Consider the following 18,775-nt stretch of genomic DNA (forward strand, 5'->3'; position numbering starts at 1 on the left):
GGGCCCTCGCCCCCCCCCCTCCCGCGCATTGTCCAGGCGCCGCGCCCCACCTGCACAGAGCGGCTACCATCCAGCGACGGGGCCGCCTTCGCTCTATGCGATTGTGCCCACTTGGGAGCGGTGGCGGGGTGTATGGGGGCTATCGGGCTGGGGCCCTCCCATCGTCAACAGACTTCAGACTGGATGGGGTGTCAACAATGAAGCTGCCTAGCCGTATGCGCTGCCGCCCTGCTGTACAGCAGCTGCAGCGGCAGCGCCGGCGGTAGCACCTGCCTCCTTCATCCAGCTGCGCACAAACGGCCTACACCACACCTCGTCACCCGCCAACGGCTATCTTAAACCTCAGACAAAAGCTCAGGGATAGCTCATGAAACAGGCAATGAAATGATGATGCAGATCTGCCGCAGCGTTTCCGTCAATCGATGGTTACGTTGGTACGGGTGACACACTCTTATCGGTCCTGATCCTGATCCTGATTCGCAACTCGTGTCCATGCATGGCCTAGGTGTGTGATTGAGAAGATGCCAGACCTGCGGTATGTCCACTGCTAGCCCTCTTACACTGTTCCGGTTATCGCCTGTTTGTTTGGCATAGACCAAACATATTGTTGCTTTGCGTGAGAAAGCGGCGAGTGCGCGAGAGCCTCGGATGACCTCGCCTTGGATGCCCCCAGCTCGGCTGGACAGTGACAGTCCGCTGGCGAGGGTGGGCTGCAAACAGGAGTAAACGCGTACGTCAACAACATGTTGCCCCACCAGCTGTCGCCATTGGCCCTGCTCCTTGTCCCTGACCCTTGTGGCCCCTGTACCCTCTGTACCGTACATGCCTGGGCAGCGCCCTGCTTCCCAAACCTCCCGGTTCCTCCGGCTCCCATTGAGGTGCAGCCGCGAAGTAGAAGCACTAGGATGCCACCGCCCCAATAGCCGAAGCACCAATGCCGTTCACCGGAACATCAGCGCCCGCTGCAACTACCAGCCCTTGCTGCCGATGTCCGGTCAGGACGGTCGTGCTCGAATGCAGAGCCACCCATGGCACCGCCTCCTGCACCAGCGCCGCCCACAGCTCGGGCAGGTGCCGCGCCGCCCGCGCCGCCACCTCCAGTTGGCTCGGGCTCAGCGGCCGCGTCAGCACACGGGCAGCCGCGTCCTCATCCCCACCTGCCCCCAGCGCCGCCTGGGCGTCCTCCCGCAGCGCCGCAAAGTGACGGGCTGTCAGCGCCGCCAGCAGCTGCGGCCGGTCCGCCCACAGCCCCGTGCCCGCCAGCGTGTCACGCAGGCGGGCCACGTGCGCATGCAGCCCGCGCAGCCACGCCACGCCCGCACCGGCGTAGGACCCGGGCAGGTACGCACCGGCACCGGTACCGGCACCGGCACCGTTGGCCAGCGACGAAGGCGCTGGTGGTGTGTGCGGCAAGCCCAGCATGGACTCCACACTCGCCAGGATGATGTTTGTGTCATGCACGGGATAGGAGCACACGGACGTAGCCCCGTCGCTACCGCTGCCACTGAACGCGCCCATCGCCGCCTCCAAACACGCCAGCGCGCCGCCGCCGCCGTGCACAACCTTGGCCACCGACGGCGCTTCCAGCAGCTGCTGCAGACTGCATAGCAGCGCCGCCGCCGCAACGTCGCCGTCTGCGCCGCCACCGTAGGACGCGGCCGCCGTTAGCGGATCGACCAGGTACACAGCGGCCGGCCACTGCACCAGATGTCCCTCCGGTCCTTCAACCTGCATGAGCGCCGGCGGTGCGTAGACGCTGACTAGCGCCGGCCTGCCGCCGTGCGCCTGCACCGCAAGCCCAATGCGTGTGCAGCAGCCGCAGTGCTGCAGCATGGCAATGAGCTCCTCGCCGTACGGGTCAGTCACCACGTACACGCCAGCTTCCGGCAGGTGCTGCTGCGCAGCCTCGTCCGCAATCCCTGCAATGCCTGCTGCTGCTGCTGCTGCTGCTGCTGCTGCAGAATCGGAACCTGTCGGGTTGGGGACTACGGGCACATTCTGCACATGCCCAGTCTCCACAACAGACTCGGAGACCGCCTCCGGCTCTTGTGGAGGGCTGCCTACTGCGTCCGCGGCCACCGACTCCGAGCGGCGCACTGGGGGCGCTACTGCCGCTGCGGCTGTCGTGGAGCCGACGAGCACGCACTGCGACGAGCCCGACTGCATGCCACCGCCAGAAGGCACCGTTGCGGCTGCTCCGCTGCTGCTGCTCCGCGCGCGGCCCTCAGCCAACGCAGAAGCTGCCGCCCGGCGCAGGGCTGCCTCATCGAGCTTGATGCTGGGTTCCGACTCCCCCGCTCTGCAGCGCACCACAAACACGCCAAGGCTGTCCGGGGACTCAAGGAACGCCCGGAGCTTGCCGAACTTGTGAGCCGGGTTCTGCCACAGATGCTGCAGCCGCAGATGGTGCCCAAGCCAGGACATTGACGCACGCCGCGGCCCCAGGACCCCATGTTGATCGGGGCTGGCTGCGAGCCATGTCGCGATGGCCTGCCGCAGCTGCCGCGCCGGCTGGTCCGGTGCCGGCATGCCGCCGACGAGCCGCAGCGGGAAGGCCGAGCGGATGAGCGCGGCCGTGGACTCATCCAGCGGAGCAGAGGCAGCCGCAGCCCCGGCTGTAGAGCCTGCTGCCGCCGCAGCCGTCACGGACATTAGCGCTGCTGCTTGCGCCGGGGCCACGCTGGTGCTGCGCGAGCTGCTTGACGCTGTTGCCTGCTCCCTGCAGGTCCGCGCCGCGAGCCGCAGCAGCCTGGCGCACACAAGCTGCACTGTGACGGTGCTCTTGCCCTGTGCGCGCAAAGACACACAGCAGCAACTAGTGAAACACCGCCTCAGCACGTTAACGAGACCGTATACCGTACTCCCTAGGCAAGACCCATGCCTGCTGTCCCTGTCAATTTCGAGTCAGCAGGATGTGGTCCTTACGAGCACCCCATGCAGCTCCTCCCGCACGACGCCACACTTGCTTCCTTGCTCGCCCACACCCCCGTGCCCTGCCCAGCTCCTTCCCGCTCTTGCGCATAGTCTTCAGTTTTGCTTCAATCTCAGTTGTTTTGAAAGCATTCCGCCCCACCCACCTCCAGCTGCACTAGGAACACGTCGGGCCAGTGGGAGCACTGCGTCCGCAGCCGTGAACACGGCCGCCCTAGCCGCTTGGGCACCTGCGGCCAATCGACAGCACCGCGTAGTGGGTTGCAACTCTTTGAGCTAGTGAAACAGGCGATGGCAGGCTAGGACAACCGGTTCTCGTTGCATGCCGCCGTGTGAGTTCTATTCCACGCGGCCTACCTCGGAGCCGAGCTGCGCAAAGAGCAGCTTGTGCGGAGGCGGCGCCTCCAGCAGCAGCCGCGCCACGCAGCGCAGCGCCGCTGCGTCCGTGGCCGCCGCCTCGTTTGTAGCAGGCTCGCGGAATAAGCCGTACAGAGCGCCCTCCATACCGGTCTTCGGCGCTGTGCCTGCTGTTGCGGGGGCCGCAGCGGGCTGCTGGCGCCAGCTGCTGGGGTCACCGCTGGCGCCGAGGCTTGCGCTGATCCCAACGTTCACAGCCCTTCTGCCATCACCGCTGCCGTGCCTCCGCAGCAGCTCTGGCAGGTTCAAAAGCACGGCCTTGTCGAACTGCCCTTGCACAGCACGCAGCAGGTAGCGGCTGTAGCTATCACCCGCAGCTGCTACTGCCTCCAGCGGTACCACGGCAACTGCCGCCTCCATGTCCGACAGGAGTTCGGCGCCGCCATTCGACGTGAGCACCACCGGCCACTGCACCTTGCCGCCCATGTCCGCCTTCAGCTGCGCAGCGGCGGTGGGTTGTGCACGCTGAACTAGATCCGCTATCCGGCCCTGGTCGCGAGTGAAAAGACAGAAGGTGAGGAGCAGTGAGATGGACAGACACCCAGATGATGCGTTCCCCGACCAAGCCCCAGGCCCCCACCTGCCCGCCGGTGGCCCCCAGCCTTGTATCCTGGCCCCACACCCCGCCTCTTCTATCCCAGAGTGCTACTGAAACATGCTTGCTCACTATTGATAACGCGTGCTTCCGGCCGCCCGCTATTGCGCACGGTCCCGCCGCAGCCAGCTCCGCCGCCGCCTGCCGGCGGAGCACACACTGCGGCGTGTCGCCCGGCCAGGCTGCAGCCGCCGCAGCTGCAACCGCCGCCGCTGCGATCGCCTCTGGGGTGCTTGCGCCTGCTGCCGCCACCGCCTTCGGCAAGCTGCTGCTGTTGGTGCTGCCGCTGACGTCGGCCGCCGTGCGCGTGCGGCGCTGCGCCTCCTGCTGCCGTGCCAACTGCTGCCGCAGGGCCTCCACATCCAGGAACACGCTGACGCCGCCTCCGCCACCACCGCCTCCGCCAGAGCTCTCGGGCGCGGCGGGTACCAGCCGAAACACCCCGTGGCCCTCAGGCGCTGCAAGGAAGCTCGGCAGGTCCGGATACGTTCCGGAAACCTCGTGCCACCGCTCCGCATGCTCCTGCTCGCTTCGCACCATGTCTTCAAGTAAAGCCAGGGGCAAACCGTACAGTCCCAGACCCGGTAGCCCCGGTGAGCCGGCGAGCCGCAAGGCGAACGCTCGTCGCAGCAGGTGGCCGGCGTCCGTGACCCGCAGGCTGGCGCCGCCACCTTCAGCTGGGACGGACAGGGGGAAAACCATGCGCACCATCTGCGAGGTGGGCGGTAGCTCACGCGCATCACCATCAACCCCACGTGCGCCGTCAGCCGCGGCCGCGGCCTTGGTTACGCCCGCTTTCTGCGAGGCCGTTGCTTCCGTGGAACCGCTGTTGGCACCGCTGGCGACGTAGCGCTGCTGCTGCTGCTGCTGCCGCTGCTCAGCGACGCAGCGCTGCATCACGGCCACGTCTAGGGAGGCCACGCCTCCGGAGTACTCGGGCGTGACCTCAACCCAGAAGACGCCGTGGCTCTCCGGAGCAAGTAGGAAGTCTTTGAGCTTGGGGAAGTTGATGCTTGGGTTGAGCCACAGAGACGCCTGCGGCTCCCTCCGCATGAAATCTCCAAGCCGAGCCATGGGTGTGTGGTATGGGCCCACCTCGGGCGCGGGACTGTCAGCCAAATGTAGCGCAACGGCGCGGCGCAGGCGGCGGCCGGCGGCACCAGTGTGGCCGCCGCCACCGTTGTCACCGTGGACAGCTCCGCCGCCGGGATCCATAAAGACATGGCTTGCCAGGCTGCGCAACGCGGTGCGCGACAGGCTGTGAACGGTAGACACGGCAGCCGAGGCCGCAGCAGACGTATAACCGCCAATTGCAGCTATCGACGTCACCGCCGCCTGTCTCCCGCTGCTGCTAGTGCTGGCACCGGCGCCCCCTACCGCGCTTGCTCTGCTGCTGTTGCTGCTGACGGCTCCTGCGGACGCCTCTTCAGCGGCCGCCCTGGCCAGGACTGCCTCCACATCCAACTGCACCAGGTCGTCTCCGGTGTGCCCCTCCCGCGCCACCACCCGGAAGCAGCGGCCGCGCTCCGGCGCCGTCAGGAACACGCGCAGCTTCGGCCATTTGTAGGCGGCGTCGCACCACATGCGCGATGCTGGGTTGCCGCCGCCTTCGGCCAGGTAGCTGCCGACATCGCTCAGCAGCGCGGCGTAAGGCGTGTCGGGCAGCTTGTCGGGAAAGGGGCTGCCGGAGAGCCACAGCCCCAGGTGGCGACTGAGCATGGTGCCTGGGTCCTTGGGGCGGCCATCCGCCGTCTTCAGGGTCCGAAAGGCCTTGTGAAGAGCCTGTCGCACCTTGGCAGGCGTCAGGAGAGCTGGATCGGCTCCTGCCGGCGGGACGGGGAGCGAGCCGCTGGTGGCCGCTGGTGGCAGCAGCAGGCGCAGGTTGAGGCGCACCGCCACATCCTGCACCCGGAACGCGCCCTGGCTGTCTGGCTCCTCCAAGAACGTCTTGAGCTTGGGCCAGCGCTGGTCCGGGTCAAGCCACAGGTGCGCCTGGCTCTGGCGCAGGTAGCTGCCCAGCGTGGTGAGCAGCGCCGCGCAATCGCCGACCTCCGGTCGCGGGCTGCCGGCCAGCCAGAGCGCGATAGCTCTGCGCAGCTGGACTGCAGGCGGCTGGTGCTCGCCGTCAGGGAATAGCGCGTCGATGCGTGCTTCAAGCAGCGGCCGCTGCGCAACAGCGTCGGTCATGTCGGGGGAGGCGGGAAGGCCGCAAAAGTTCCCTAGCGGCCTCCTAAGCTCTAGGTATCAAGTTCGTCTGCATCTCTTAATTGCTTAGGACCGCGCAGTCGACGCTACTGCTTCAGGACGCGCGAACCCCGGGTCTGGGCACAGCAGAGTAACGGTCACGGTAGCTTTACGTCTTGAATGTGAGGCTTTTGGAAGATGGCGTGGTGACGGTCAGTTGCTCGGTCACGGGCCACTCGCGATCCCGATCAGGCATTGCACGTCCTCGAGCGTTTCCTGGTTGTGAGTCGTTCTGCCTGCTTTTGCAGTGCTGAAGTCTTTCGCTTGTCAAATCAAGTTGCGACTAACATTTTGACTTCACAGTTCAGGGTCGCGAGTGGAGTATCCTGGAATGATGGAACCCTGCTGTCGCGTGTTTGCAAATATGTAGGGGATTGCACGCAGCTCGGACTGAAGTAACGACGTTGCACTCAACGTCGCGGTCATGGAGACACAGCAGCTAAGGGAAGGCATCGACGCGCTATTCCCAGACGGCGAGCACCTGCCGCCTGCAGCCCAGCTGCGCAGAGCTATTGCGCTGTGGCTTGCTGGAAACCCGTATCCGGAGATAGGGCAGTACGCGGCGCTGCTCACTCAGGGCCTAGGCAACTACCTCCGCCGGGAGCAGCGCTTGCGGGAGCTGTGGCTGGACCAGCAGTCCTCCCACGGCTTCACCACGCCGAGGGACTTATTAAAGCACCCAGACAGCCGTGGCGTCTTCATCTTGCAGGAGCACAGCAAGGTCCTTCGCAGCAGCTCGGTGCACCTCAACGTGCCGTTGCTGTGCAACCCACCGCCCGTCCAGCGTGTCCCCGAACTCCCGCCCTGCCACCCAACCTTCTCGACGATTGAGGCGCTGCGCACAGCCATCCAGGAGGCCTTCAACAGCCGCACGAAAGCTGACGGCAGTTTTGAAAACCCGGGCGGGGTGCTCAGTCACTTCATCGGAGACTGGCTCTCGACCTGCCCTTGCGAGGACACGCTGCCGGACAGGCCCTTCGCAGCACTGCTGAGCGACGTAGAGGCCTGGCTCCGCAGCGGGGGCTGCCCCGGCTCTGAGCTCTGGACCTCCCAGGGGCACAGCTTCCCGCCGCTCCGCGACTTCCTAACGGCGCCGGAGCGCAGCGGCTGCTTCCGGGTGGTGGTGCGGGAGGGGCACATCGGAAACGATCTGGTGCAGTTGGATGTGGAGGCGGTCCGGGCCAGGGCCGAGGCGGTCGCGGCAGCAGCACAGGCACCAGTGCCAGCAGCACCAACACCAGCAGGAGCCAATGGCAGCAGCAGCGGCAATGCCACCATCGTCGGGGCAGCGGGCGCCAGCACCAGCACCAACGGCGCCGGCGGCAGCGCCAGCAGCAGCCGTGACGCCGTCCCGTCGGGCCCCGCTGCGGCCTCGGCAGCCGCCTCGTCATGGGGTTCGAGCAGCGCCCGGCCCTCACCTGCTCGACAGCTGGTCGAGTCGGCGTTCCCCGTGCTTGCGGCTGCTGACGGCGACAGCTGGCATGTCGCGGCCGACCGCCTGCGCCGCGCAATCGCGCTAGACCTTGCGGAAGGCCTAGCGCCACAGCTCGGGCCGCACTGTGCACCACAGTTGTGGCTGCGCGACTTCATCAAGAAGCGGGATGTCCAGCCTCTGTGGCAGGCGGTGTCCGGCCGCTGTAAGGACGTGTGTGAACTTCTTGTGGCCCCGGAGAGTCGCGGCGTGTTCCGATTGCAGGGCTTGCCACTTTACCCTTCCGGCGTGGTGTTCTTAGATATGGAGGCGCTGGCGCGCCGAGCAGCGGCGCCGCCGCAGCCGCAGCCCGGGCCAGCCTCTCAGCAGCCGGCGGCGCCGCAGCAGCCACCAGCACCGCAGCCTGCACCGCATGGACAGACACACCAGCACACCCCGTCGCAGCAGCGGCAGCTGCAGCAGTTAGAGCTCCTGGCCGCGGTGGGCAATAGCAGTGCTGCCATGGTTACGGCTCCTAGCAGCAGCGCGGCGCCAGCTGGCAAGCACAGACCAGCGGAGATTGGGCTCGCAGCGGCTGCGGCCTGGCCGGGCGACTCGCCGCAGTGCGTGCTTCGCCGCTACGCGGCGGCGGAGCTGGCTGCGGCTGGGCCTTGCGCGGAAGCGGGCGGCTGGGAGTACGCGATGGCTGTGGTAAGCTTTTGCGTTGCGATGATCATTTGTATTCATTGGCCCTTACTTGTCAAGTTGTGGTCCAAGCGTAGTTCATGCCAGCGCACGGCCTGCCCACTGTGTTCGCTGTGAAGGCCATTGACGTCTGTGTGTACTTTACGCTTGCACATCTTACGCCCTGTGCTGTACCCTACGTTCCACCTAGGTCAACGTGGCCAGGCTGCTGCAAAGCACGCAGCACGCTGCCGTGATGCAGTTGCAATCAAACATGGGCGGTCGGCTGCACTGGCCCGTGCTGCTCACGTCCAATGGCGGCGCCGACCTCATGCCGCTGCGCGAGGCGGAGCAGGCCATTACGCCGCTGGAGGCTGTAGCAGCTACGGGTGACTGCTACAGCCATCACCTGCTGCGTCTCGTTTATGGCGATGGCGATGCAGCAGTGCTGCTGAACGTGCCGGAGCTGATGCGGAGGCACGGCGGCAGCGCAGGCGAAGGCGCAGGAGCTGGCGGCTCCGGCAGCGGCCGCCTCCTCGTAGCGGGCCGGGCCGCTCGTGGCGCGGGCGAGACCGACGTCAGTTGGCATCCGCAGCAGCCAGGCTCGACCCACATAGCGGCGGCCCCGACCATCGTTGTTCCGGGCCGCGCGGGCCGGCTGCCGGATGTCCGCATGACAGAAGCTGCTGGGTCTGGCGGCGGCGGTGGAGGCGCCGGCGGCAGCACGGCGGGCGGTGGCGCCGACCGCAGCAGGCGCGAGGCTGCGGCCCCCGGTGGTCACTCCGGGGACGGCGCTCATGCACGCCACTGGTGGCAACAGCCCAACGGCGCGGCTGGTGCTACGGACACGGCGCGTCGACCGCCGTTGGAGGCGGAGGTGAAGTTCGACGCTCGCGTTGAGTCGGCCCTGGGCCTCACGTTCCGGGCGGCTGCAGGAGCGGAGCCAGACGCCGAGGTCCTGCGGTGTGTGGCACGGTTGCTCCTGCAGGCACCGCCGCCGCACACCCTCACCTTTCCGTACTTGGGGCTCAAGGTGGGACTCGGGATCCATAGGTGCAGGAGGAGCGCATCGGCTGCACGAGCTCGATGGGGACGTCAAGAGCGCAGGTTTCGTATCTCACATTCCAGTTTCGACCCTGCCGCTCGTTACCATCCACACGCAGGTTGCACAGCAGCTGGGGCGGCCATGCCCGGGGCTGCGACACATGTGCTCCCAGAGGCCAGACGTGTTTGCCTTAGAGCTGGAGGTACGCGGGGAGGTGCCTTCGCGGGAGGTTGTGGGAGATGAGTATTGGGTTGTCTAGCTACGACGCAAAGCTCACTTGGAGGGTAGGCACGGGCTGATGCTGCCAAGTACATAAGCGTGCTGTGCACCCGACTGTGTTGCTGCATGCGCGCAGGGCACCATCGCCATCAGGGTGCAACTCGTGTGCGATCGGCTGCTGCGCCTTGCCCCGTCGCCCCGGCAGCAGCAGTCCCCTTCTCGGCGCCCGGCGCTGCAGCATTCGCAGCAGGCCGGTGCTGGCAGCGGCGCGCACACCAGCCGCATCACCGGCGCCGCGCCTCCCAAGCAGGATGGCGCTGGGACCGTGGCCAACGCAGTCCCAGACCCCGACGCAGGACCATCAGCGCCCGCCGCCGCGCCGGCGCCAGCACAGCCCCGCAACCGGACGGCGGCTGCCCCCAGGGCGGCCGCAGGCCCTGCACAGCGGCCCGCCGCTGCCCGCACGCTGGACCATGCATCAGCCGCGGAGCTCATCTGCTTGGCCTTCCCGCTGCGTGATGATGGTGGCGGGGGCCGGTGGACGGTGCTCACTGCGGACCAGGCAGCGCTGCAGTTGCGGCAGACCGTCGCCTTCTGGCTCCTCAGCAACCCCGAGCTCAGCGAGCTGGGCCCGAGGCGTGCGACGGTCAGCGCGCTATCCAAGCACCTGACGAAGCGGCACAAGGGCGTGTGGCGGAACCCCGCGTACGGCTTCCCCAGCCTGCATGACTTTCTGCAGTCACCCGACAGCCACGGCGTGTTCGCGTTGTATGCCCACGGCAGCCCTGGTGAGCCTGTGGTAGAGCTTGACGCGGTAGCGCTGCGCCGGGCGGTGGTGGCGGGCAGCGGGCAGCACCCGGAGAACGGCCTTGCGGCGGGCGCAGAGGGCACAGCGGGGGCCAGGGCGCAGGAGCGCGGGCGGCAGAGGGGCAGCACGCAGGCTGCGGCGGCTGAGGGCGCAGCGGCAGCTGGGAATGGCGCGGCGGGCACTGCGCACAACAGCGGCAGTGACTGCGGCACCGGCAAGCGCAGCTCCATCGGCAAGCGTAGAAGCTCCAGCCCCACAGGAGCTGCTGGCATCAGCACTGCCGCGGGCGCGCTCAACGCACCGCTGGTAGGCGCAGGGGCGGGCGCAGGCGCGGCCGCAGGGGCGCGCGCAGGCGCGGACGGTAGGGCAGCGGGGGCTGCGGCTGCCTCTGCTCCGCTGGAAGAATCCACGGCCGCGCTCGTCCGCGCGGCCTTCCCGCTGCAGCTCGTCGGCAACACGCCGGCACCGGATCAGCCGGCGCGGCAGCTGCGGCAGGCCATCGCGACGTGGCTCGCAGGCAACCCATACGCGAGCGAGCTGGGGCCTCGGCGTGCAAGCCTGAGGTCGCTCGGGATATACCTGCGGGAGGTGTGCACAGATCTGTGGAGGAATCGCGCCCATCGCTTCCCGAAGATCGTGGAGTTCCTGCGGTCTCCCCACAGTCGTGGCGTGTTCCTCCTTTTCGAGAAGGGACGCGATACGCCGCACCTGCACGTGGAGCTGGATATTGTGGCGCTCTTGCACGCGGCGGCCGCGGAGGCGGCGGAGATGGGGCTGGTCGAGGGGGCAGACTCACAGAATGGCGGTGACGGCGCCACCGCCGTGACGGTTGGCGCGGGGCGGGAGCCTGCTGCCGGTGCCGCAGCGACAGCGGCTGAGGCGCCGGCGCCGGCAGGCGCGCCTGCGGCAACGCCTGTGGGCAATGAGCTTGAGGCCCCTGCTGCGCGCGCAGTGCCGGTGCGGCCCCTGCAGCTGCTGCAGCACCTGCAACAACCGCACGCCAGCCTGCCCGTGGTCGCCGGCAGCGTGCCCCCGGAGCCAGCGCAGCTCGGCCCCAGTCCCGTTGGACCGGCGCTGGCTGGCGCAGCGGAGCCCGCAGCCATGAACGGCGCCGCCGCCAGCGGCGACCCCTCGCTGCCGCGGCTGCTTGTGCCGGTGCCGGTGTCGCAGCCGGAGCCAGACTGCGGAGCCACGCCACTGGCGCCGCCGGCCACGGCACAGCCGCAGCCGCAGAGCCTGTCGTCGGTTCCTGCGCCGGCTACGTGGGTGCCGGTCTCGGTGCATGCTGGTGCTGGTTTCTCTGCCAGGAGTGCCGGCACTGACGGGATGTCTGAAGAGGCGGCGCCAGCCGTGGCGGTGGACCAGGTGGGGGTGGCAGCACCGGACGCGGCCTTGGGCTCTGTGTACCAGGCAGGCCCAGAGGCGTTGGAGCCGGCCGCTGCTCGAGGCTATGTGCAGCCGCAGCAGGCAGCTCTGGACGAGCCTGCGCAGCAGCCGCTGCCGGAAGCTGGCGTGTGCGTGGTGAATGACCCGTACGGCGAGGAGCTCATTGCCATGCTGCAGCACTGCGGCTGCTGCACACGCATAGGGCTTGCGGTGCAGGTGCACGGTGGCAGGCCGGCGCTGGTCAGCGTCTACGCACCGCTGGCGCTGATGAAGGTTAACGGGGCAGACGGACTGCTGGTGCGGTGGCCGGCTGCTGTGTACCTGGTAGATCCGCTAGCGGCGGCCGCATCCTACGGCGGCGGCGCGGAAGGTGAAGTTGCGGCGGCGGCGCTGCTCTGCAGCCTGCAGCCGCTGCTGGAAGCGTCATCGATCAGCAAAGTGATCTACGGCGGCGGCAGCGCGCTGGCGTGCTTGGAGGAGGCGATTGCTGTGGGCAGCGGGGACATGTTTGCAGTGGTTCGCACCCACCCGCTCCACAACCTGCGTGTGGTTCTGAAGGGCGTACAGCTGATGCTCGAAGTGCCGCTCGAGCCGCCCTCAATGCCCACGCCGGCGGGGCCAATCGTGCCCCACGGCGGCGTGGCCGCGTACCTGCCGGTAGCTGCTTCCGGTGGCGGAGGCGTCTCGTGGCTGCGCGGCCTGCATGCGCACGTGGCCCGGCTGCGTGACGCGCTGGCGGGCACTGGGCTGTGGGCGGACCGGCCGCAGCTGCTGGCGGTGCTGGCGAGCCGGCACGCTGCGGCGCTGCGGGAGGACGCGCAGCTGGAGGATGGGTCAGCAGGGCCCGACGAGGACGCGGCTGCCCGCGTGCTGACGCGGCCGCTGGCCCCGAGCCAACTGGAGGCGGCGGCGCGGGCGGCGCGGCACCTGCCCGAGCTGTGGGCGGCGCTGGTGCAGGAGGCGGTGCCGTGGGTGGCGGCGCATGCGAGCACGTCGGACATGGCTGTGCACCGAAACCTGGCTGTGTAGGCAGGTTGGCGTAGTGAGCGTGGGAGGTGCAATCCACGTGCTAATGCGCGCGGTCGGGTCAACAACAGAAGGGCAACGGCGATAGCGTGCGGCGTGTCGATGGAATTGCAAGGATGTGGATGCGACTAAGGTTTGATGTCGGTTATGTAGTCGTGATGTAGATGAGAGGGACAGGCCAGGGCGGGGTTCCTGATGTTGCGCCCCTGTCGATTGCCCCTCGATTCGGTGTTGTGCTGACCCGACATATGTGGCTGCGGACCCTGCGGTATGCCGTAATAGACAGCATGCGAATGGGTTATATCGCGCGTGACATTATCAGGGCACACGGGATAGCATTGAACATTTTCTCGCGCGACATGACAGGGCAGCTTTCAAGATTGGGTGTCAATAGCAACGCCAGCAGAGGCGGAGCCTACTGATGAGCCAGGGATTCAGCTGCCGGCAATGAAGTAAGGTCGCACTCGCAGTGGTCAAGTGGTCAACCAATGCCGACGAGGCACTGCAAATATTTCGATGCAATGCAAGGGGGTGGAACTGTGGGTGCGACCACGAAGCGTCCTGTGCGTTGCGTGCGGGTGAGGTAGATTGTTTGGGAGGTATGCGAGCGGGAAAGTTAAGGGGTGCGCGCGACATGACGTGACAGCTTTTAAGATAATGTATTAATAGCAACGCAAGCAGAGGCAGTAGCATGATCTGACGGCCCAGGGGTCTTATCTACAAGCGGACTGCAGGTATGGAGAGAGGGCCGATGTGTGTGTGTTTGTGTGTGTGTGGGGGGGGGGGCGGGCGCAGGGGGCTTCCAATTATTGCCACACGAACACACGTGTCGACGACACACGCCCAACTTGAAAGACACAAGGTGGCATGATCCTTTCACGCAACCAGTTTACTTACACTGCAGCGACCGCAGTAGCATCGCGAGGCTACGGCAAGGCGCAAACTATCACGATCGCAAAGGATCGATCGATACAAGTGGCTGGGCTGTTCAGGGGCTCCAGGATTATCCTAACTAATGCATAATGCACTAGCCTGAACATCTCGGAGCCTGAGAGGCTCCGGTAGCGGAGATGGCGGCAAGCGATGCGCTGTTGGCGCGCATCGACGCGCTATTCCCTGACGGCGAGCACCAGCCACCTGCAGTCCAGCTGCGCAGATCTATCGCGCTCTGGCTGGCGGGCAGCCCGCGACCGGAGGTCGGCGAGTGCGCGGCGCTGCTCACCACGCTGGGCAGCTACCTGCGCCAGAGCCAGGCGCACCTGTGGCTAGACCCGGACCAGCGCTGGCCCAAGCTCAAGGCGTTCTTGGAGGAGCCAGACAGCCAGGGCGCGTTCCGGGTGCAGGAGGTGCAGGATGTGGCAGTGCGCCTTAACCTGCGCCTGCTGCTGCCCCCGCAGCCCGCAGCTTCGCCTTCCCCGGCGTCTCCGTCCCACACTGCTGCCGGTGAAAGCGGCAGCGGAGGCGGCAACAGGAGCACGGCTACCGGCGCCAAGGGTCCTGCAGCTTCAGCTGCGGCTGCTGCAGCTTCCAAAGTGGCTAGGGACCTCGCGCGCATGGTGTTTCCAGCGGCCGGGAAAACCGCGGGCAGGGACTGGCGCCTCATCACGGACCCCGGCCATCGTCTGCGTCGCGCGGTCGCCATGTGGCTGGCAGACAACCCTGCTCCGGGCATGGGAGCGCACCGGGCGCCGCTGACTTGGGTCGGCGACTTCGTGCGCCGCCCGGAGCACGCGGAGATGTGGCTGGAGGTGGCTAGCAAGTACCGCAACCTGCAGGATTTCCTGCAAGACGCTGAAAGCCAGGGCGCGTTCCGGATCGAGAGCACGGCCGCCAGCCCCAGCGGACTGGTGCTGCTGGATCTGGAAGCGATGCAGGGGGTGCATGGACAGCCAGCGGCGCTGCGTGCGGCGGCGGCCAGGGCTGCACCCGGTACTGCGTCGGGTGCAGCCAGCACGGCGGAGAGCGGGCGGGGTCCTGTTGCCAAGGCGCCATCTCTTATGCCAGCCCCGAGCATGGAGGCGATTGCGGCTGCGGCGGCTGCGGCTTGGCCGGGTGACTCGCCGCAGTGCGTGCTGCGCCGTCACGCGGCGGCGGAGCTGGCGGCGGCGCGGCCGTTTCCTGGAGTACACAACTCCCAAAATTCAATGCTGCTGGTAAGCGGAGACGTGGCCGGAATGTCAGCTGCTGTGCCACGCGTACGGTGCGCGGCGGTTGCACGTCTTGAGTCGTTGCGCACCGGAGGCAAGGCAAGAGCCTTAGCGTCGCGGCATTGGAGATTCGGATTTGGTGGTTCCACGGCGGCCAGCACTCGGTCTATCCTCGACTATGCCATTCCATTGCTGTGTTCTACAGGCGAAGCTGGGAGAGACGTTGCTCCGTGCCAAGCCCAAGGCTGCGGCGCAGTTGAAGGCGGACATGGGCGGCAAGGTGCAGTGGCTGGCGGTGCTCACGTCGAATGGCGGCGCCGAGCTCCTGTCGGACAAGGAGGCGGCGGCGGCGCTGGCCGCCGCAGGGACGGCTCCGACACGTGACCCCTACAGCCACTTCTTGCTGCGTGTGGTGAAGGGCGAGTGTGACCGTGTCGGGGTTCTGAATGTGCGAGAGCTGCTGCGGAGGTACGGCGGCAATGACAGCGGCGCAGGGGGAATCGACCTGACAGCTAGCGCCAGAAGCTCGGGCGGTGAGCTGCAGAAGCACAAGATGGCGAAGGCGCCGGCAGGCGCTCCTGAAACGACGGCGAAGGTGGAGGCGGCTCTGGCGTCTGCCTTTCCGGCGCGGGGGCCAGGGAAGGTGGCGGCGCACGAGTCGGAGGAGCTGCGGCTTGTGGCCCTGCTGCTAATGCAAGCAGGACCGCCGCATCGGCTGCTGTTTGCACAACTGGGAGAGAAGGTCGGTTGCACGGCGTGCAGGGTCGGCAGTGGTTGCACATAGCGGTGTGGACTTGCTGTGCCGTTTGCCTGGATCTGCGTAGCGCGTCCCCTGGCGCTGAATGTTTCTGCTCGCATCCTCGCAGGTTCCCAGAATGTTGGGCCGGGCCTGCCCTCGACTGAGATACCAGTGCATCGACCGCCCTGACGTCTTTGAAGTGGCCGCCGAGGTGCGGGGGGGTGGCAAGCCTGTGGGAATGTGGCCGGGTGCCTGGGGAGGCGCGGCACGGCATTGCGCGGGCACTACGCGTATCCGCATTTCGGACGGCTGTGTATGGCTCTTACGCTTGCCGGCAGCCTGACTTGCTCGTCCGTGTGCTCGTGTGTGTATGTATGCTGCAGGTCCAGGGGTCCTGGGCTGCGCGGCTGGTGTGCCCGCAGCTGCTGCAGCTTGCGCCGGTCAGCCGCCTGCAGAGCGAACCGCCGAAGCCGGAACAGCCGCAACGGTCCAGCGGCGCTGCGGGCTCCCGCGAGGCTCGCCACCTCCAGGGCCTCGTCCGCGCCGCATTCCTGGCTGCAGCGAGACCGGCCAGCGGTAGCGGCGTTAGCAGCACGCAGCGCCAGGCGGCAGCCGCGATCAAGCTGAGACAGGCCGTTGGCGTCTGGCTGGTTCACGCGGGCGGCGGTAGCAGCGCCAGCAACGGCGCTGGCTGTAGCACAGATGGCCGCGGCGCTAGCGCCGCGTCTCCAGACCGACCGTATGCGGGCAAGCTGAGCGACCTCAGCGCCTTCCTCAGCTCCAAGTATGAGAAGCTATGGTGCGAACCTGCTTTTGCCTGGCCGAAGCTTTCAGACTTCCTTTTGCAGCCCGAGAGCGGCGGCGCCTTTGAGGTTGTGCCTCCGCCGCGCGGCACTGCGGGAAACATCTCGGTCGCTCTCAACGTGCCACAGCTACAGGCTATTGCGGCGGCGACGTCCAGCCGTGCGGCAGCCGACGCCGCGGCGGAAGGCAACTATGCAGACTCTGCCGCAGCGACGTCGTCAGGAGCAGGCGCTGGGGCAGGGGCTGCCGCCGGGCTGCTGCTGGGCAAGCCGCTGACGGAGCTAATTCACATGGCATTCCCGCTGCGGCTCACCGGCGACAGGCCGGTGCCGGACAAGCACTACCGGCAGCTGCGGCAGGCCATCGCGGGTTGGCTCGCCAGCAGCCCGTACAGTGCTCGCCTGGGGCCGCACCGCGCCAAGCTGTCGCACATTGGGCACTTCCTGGTCCGCGAACAGGCGGCGCTGTGGCGGAACCCCGCGCACAAGTTCCCCAAGCTCAAGGACTTGCTGGGGTCGGACGACAGCCGCGGCGTGTTCGTGTTTGAGCACGAGTCGCCGGGTGACTCGGACCCGGTGGTGCTGCTGTGCGAGCAGGCGCTGCAGGCGGCGGCCGCGGCGTTGCTGGAGGCCCGTGGTCAAGGCGGCGGTGGTGGCAGCAGCAGCGGCGCGGCGGCAGCAGGGGCGGTGGCAGGAGCAGGGGCAGGGGCGCCGGGTTATTGGGAAGCCTCAGGCCATGAGTATGAGCTTGCGGACGCGGCGATGGAGCTGGGCAACGGGTCGCTTGAGTCGCCAAGAAACCTGCCGGCGTTGGTGGCTGCCGCTCCGCCGACTTCGCTGGAGGTGGCGACCGCGGCCGCGGGCAAACCTGCAAACGGCGGTGACTGCACACAGCCGCTGCCGGAAGCTGGCGTGTACGTGGTGGCTGACCCGTACGGCGAGGAGCTCATTGCCATGCTGCAGCACTGCGGCTGCTGCACACGCATCGGGCTTGCGGTGCAGGCGCACGGCGGCAGGCCGGCGCTAGTCAGCGTCTACGCACCGCCAGCGCTGATGAAGGTGGAGGGACCGGAGGAGCACCTGTTCCAGTGGCCGGCCGCTGTGTACCTGGTTGATCCGCTAGCGGCGGCCGCGTCCTACGGTGGCGGCGCAGACGGCGACTTTGCGGCGGCGGCGCTGCTCTGCAGCCTGCAGCCGCTGCTGGAAGCGCCGTCGGTTGCCAAGGTTGTGCACGGTAGTGTTGGTGCGGGTGGAAGTGCGCTAGCGTGTTTGGAAGCGGTGATCAACCTGAGCAATGGCCGTGAAGCTGCGGCCGCACTGGCGCACCCAGTGCTCGATACCAGCTTGATCCTGGCGAGTGTGGAGTCAATGCTGGGTGTGCCACACACCCCGCCGCTCCAGGCAGCGCAGACGGCGGGGCCGGATAGCAGCGTGGCGTGGCTGCGCGGCCTGCATGCGCACGTGGCCCGGCTGCGTGATGCGCTGGCGGGCACTGGGCTATGGGCGGACCGGCCGCAGCTGCTGGCGACGCTGACGGCCCGTCACTTTGCGGCGCTGCGGGAGGACGCCCAGGCGGCGCTGGGGGCAGCTGGAGGGGATGAGGACGCGGCGGCCCGTGTGCTGACGCGGCCGCTGGGCCCGAGCCAACTGGAGGTGGCGGCGCGGGCGGCGCGGCACCTGCCCGAGCTGTGGGCGGCGCTGGTGCAGGAGGTGGTGCCGTGGGTGGCAGCGTATGCGTCGGCGGCTGCCATGGTCGGGTGTAGGCAGCAGCACCAGTTGCTTGCAGCGGAGCCTGCATTGGAGGCACCGTGGGGCACACACTAGCCGCGTCACGCTGAATGCGGGACAAGGGCGTGCAGGGCAACACTGTATGGGAGACAGGAGCATATGGCTGGGTAGATGCACCAACAACCAATCTGTCACAGACATGATTATTGCTGCTGGATAGTTTGTGGTCTTGGAGTTTGGGGGACGGGAAGTGCGAGTGCGTGGCATGTTGGGCGACAAACAAAGTGTGAAGTCGTTCAGGTGCACATGCGGTTGGGGGGCACGCAGCGTGCTATTGTAGTAGACTGCTATCGTATGTTGGCGCAGCAGCGGCCCCCGTCAAGTTGCGGGAGGGTGCGCAGGGAGGGGAGTCAGGTGGGGAGTCACTAGCCCCGCGGCGGCCCATGGGTCAGATAAGATGGGCACGAACATTGAACCCGTCAAAGGGCATAAGGTCAGCGAAAGGCAATTGCTGTAATAGCATTACTATCTCTGTTTCAAAGAAACCAGGGAGCTTTCCTCGAGAGGCTCCAAATTGCCTGCCAAACTCCGA

General features: G+C 67.2%; 3 protein-coding genes across 3 annotated transcripts; 2 read left to right on the plus strand and 1 right to left on the minus strand.

Annotated features, from left to right (window-relative positions):
- Nucleotides 1-2: 2 nt before the first annotated feature.
- CHLRE_08g362200v5 (uncharacterized protein) lies at nucleotides 3-6,298 on the minus strand. Its single transcript, XM_043064844.1, has 4 exons — nucleotides 4,016-6,298; nucleotides 3,289-3,837; nucleotides 3,078-3,161; nucleotides 3-2,787 (listed from the first exon to the last, which is right to left on the minus strand). Exons 1-4 carry the CDS (start codon nucleotides 6,128-6,130, stop codon nucleotides 901-903), a joined length of 4,635 nt encoding a protein of 1,544 aa, XP_042921845.1. The 5' UTR covers nucleotides 6,131-6,298; the 3' UTR covers nucleotides 3-900.
- Nucleotides 6,299-6,398: 100 nt separating this feature from the next.
- Nucleotides 6,399-13,635, plus strand: CHLRE_08g362250v5 (uncharacterized protein). Its single transcript, XM_043064845.1, has 4 exons — nucleotides 6,399-8,309; nucleotides 8,494-9,315; nucleotides 9,446-9,529; nucleotides 9,683-13,635. The coding sequence occupies exons 1-4, from the start codon at nucleotides 6,612-6,614 to the stop codon at nucleotides 12,767-12,769; spliced, it is 5,691 nt and encodes a 1,896-aa protein (XP_042921846.1). The 5' UTR covers nucleotides 6,399-6,611; the 3' UTR covers nucleotides 12,770-13,635.
- Nucleotides 13,636-13,688: 53 nt separating this feature from the next.
- CHLRE_08g362300v5 (uncharacterized protein) lies at nucleotides 13,689-18,712 on the plus strand. Its single transcript, XM_043064846.1, has 4 exons — nucleotides 13,689-14,919; nucleotides 15,119-15,655; nucleotides 15,780-15,863; nucleotides 16,036-18,712. Exons 1-4 carry the CDS (start codon nucleotides 13,837-13,839, stop codon nucleotides 18,277-18,279), a joined length of 3,948 nt encoding a protein of 1,315 aa, XP_042921847.1. The 5' UTR covers nucleotides 13,689-13,836; the 3' UTR covers nucleotides 18,280-18,712.
- The last annotated feature ends 63 nt before the right edge of the window (nucleotides 18,713-18,775 follow it).

The sequence above is a fragment of the Chlamydomonas reinhardtii genome, chromosome 8 (genome assembly GCF_000002595.2).
Source record: "Chlamydomonas reinhardtii strain CC-503 cw92 mt+ chromosome 8, whole genome shotgun sequence".
Taxonomy (NCBI): domain Eukaryota; kingdom Viridiplantae; phylum Chlorophyta; class Chlorophyceae; order Chlamydomonadales; family Chlamydomonadaceae; genus Chlamydomonas; species Chlamydomonas reinhardtii.

Excerpts from the sequence above, each read along its gene's own strand:
- CHLRE_08g362200v5 (XM_043064844.1), bottom strand. The coding sequence starts at position 6,130 with ATGACCGACGCTGTTGCGCAGCGGCCGCTGCTTGAAGCACGCATCGAC. Across the intron at positions 3,838-4,015 it reads GGAAGCACGCGTTATCAATA|GGCCGGATAGCGGATCTAGT; the intron begins GTGAGCAAGCAT and ends ACTCGCGACCAG. Across the intron at positions 2,788-3,077 it reads TGTTCCTAGTGCAGCTGGAG|GGCAAGAGCACCGTCACAGT; the intron begins GTGGGTGGGGCG and ends TTGCGCGCACAG.
- CHLRE_08g362250v5 (XM_043064845.1), top strand. The coding sequence starts at position 6,612 with ATGGAGACACAGCAGCTAAGGGAAGGCATCGACGCGCTATTCCCAGAC. Across the intron at positions 9,316-9,445 it reads TTCCGTACTTGGGGCTCAAG|GTTGCACAGCAGCTGGGGCG; the intron begins GTGGGACTCGGG and ends ATCCACACGCAG. Across the intron at positions 9,530-9,682 it reads TGTTTGCCTTAGAGCTGGAG|GGCACCATCGCCATCAGGGT; the intron begins GTACGCGGGGAG and ends GCATGCGCGCAG.
- CHLRE_08g362300v5 (XM_043064846.1), top strand. The coding sequence starts at position 13,837 with ATGGCGGCAAGCGATGCGCTGTTGGCGCGCATCGACGCGCTATTCCCT. Across the intron at positions 14,920-15,118 it reads CCCAAAATTCAATGCTGCTG|GCGAAGCTGGGAGAGACGTT; the intron begins GTAAGCGGAGAC and ends TGTGTTCTACAG. Across the intron at positions 15,864-16,035 it reads TCTTTGAAGTGGCCGCCGAG|GTCCAGGGGTCCTGGGCTGC; the intron begins GTGCGGGGGGGT and ends TGTATGCTGCAG.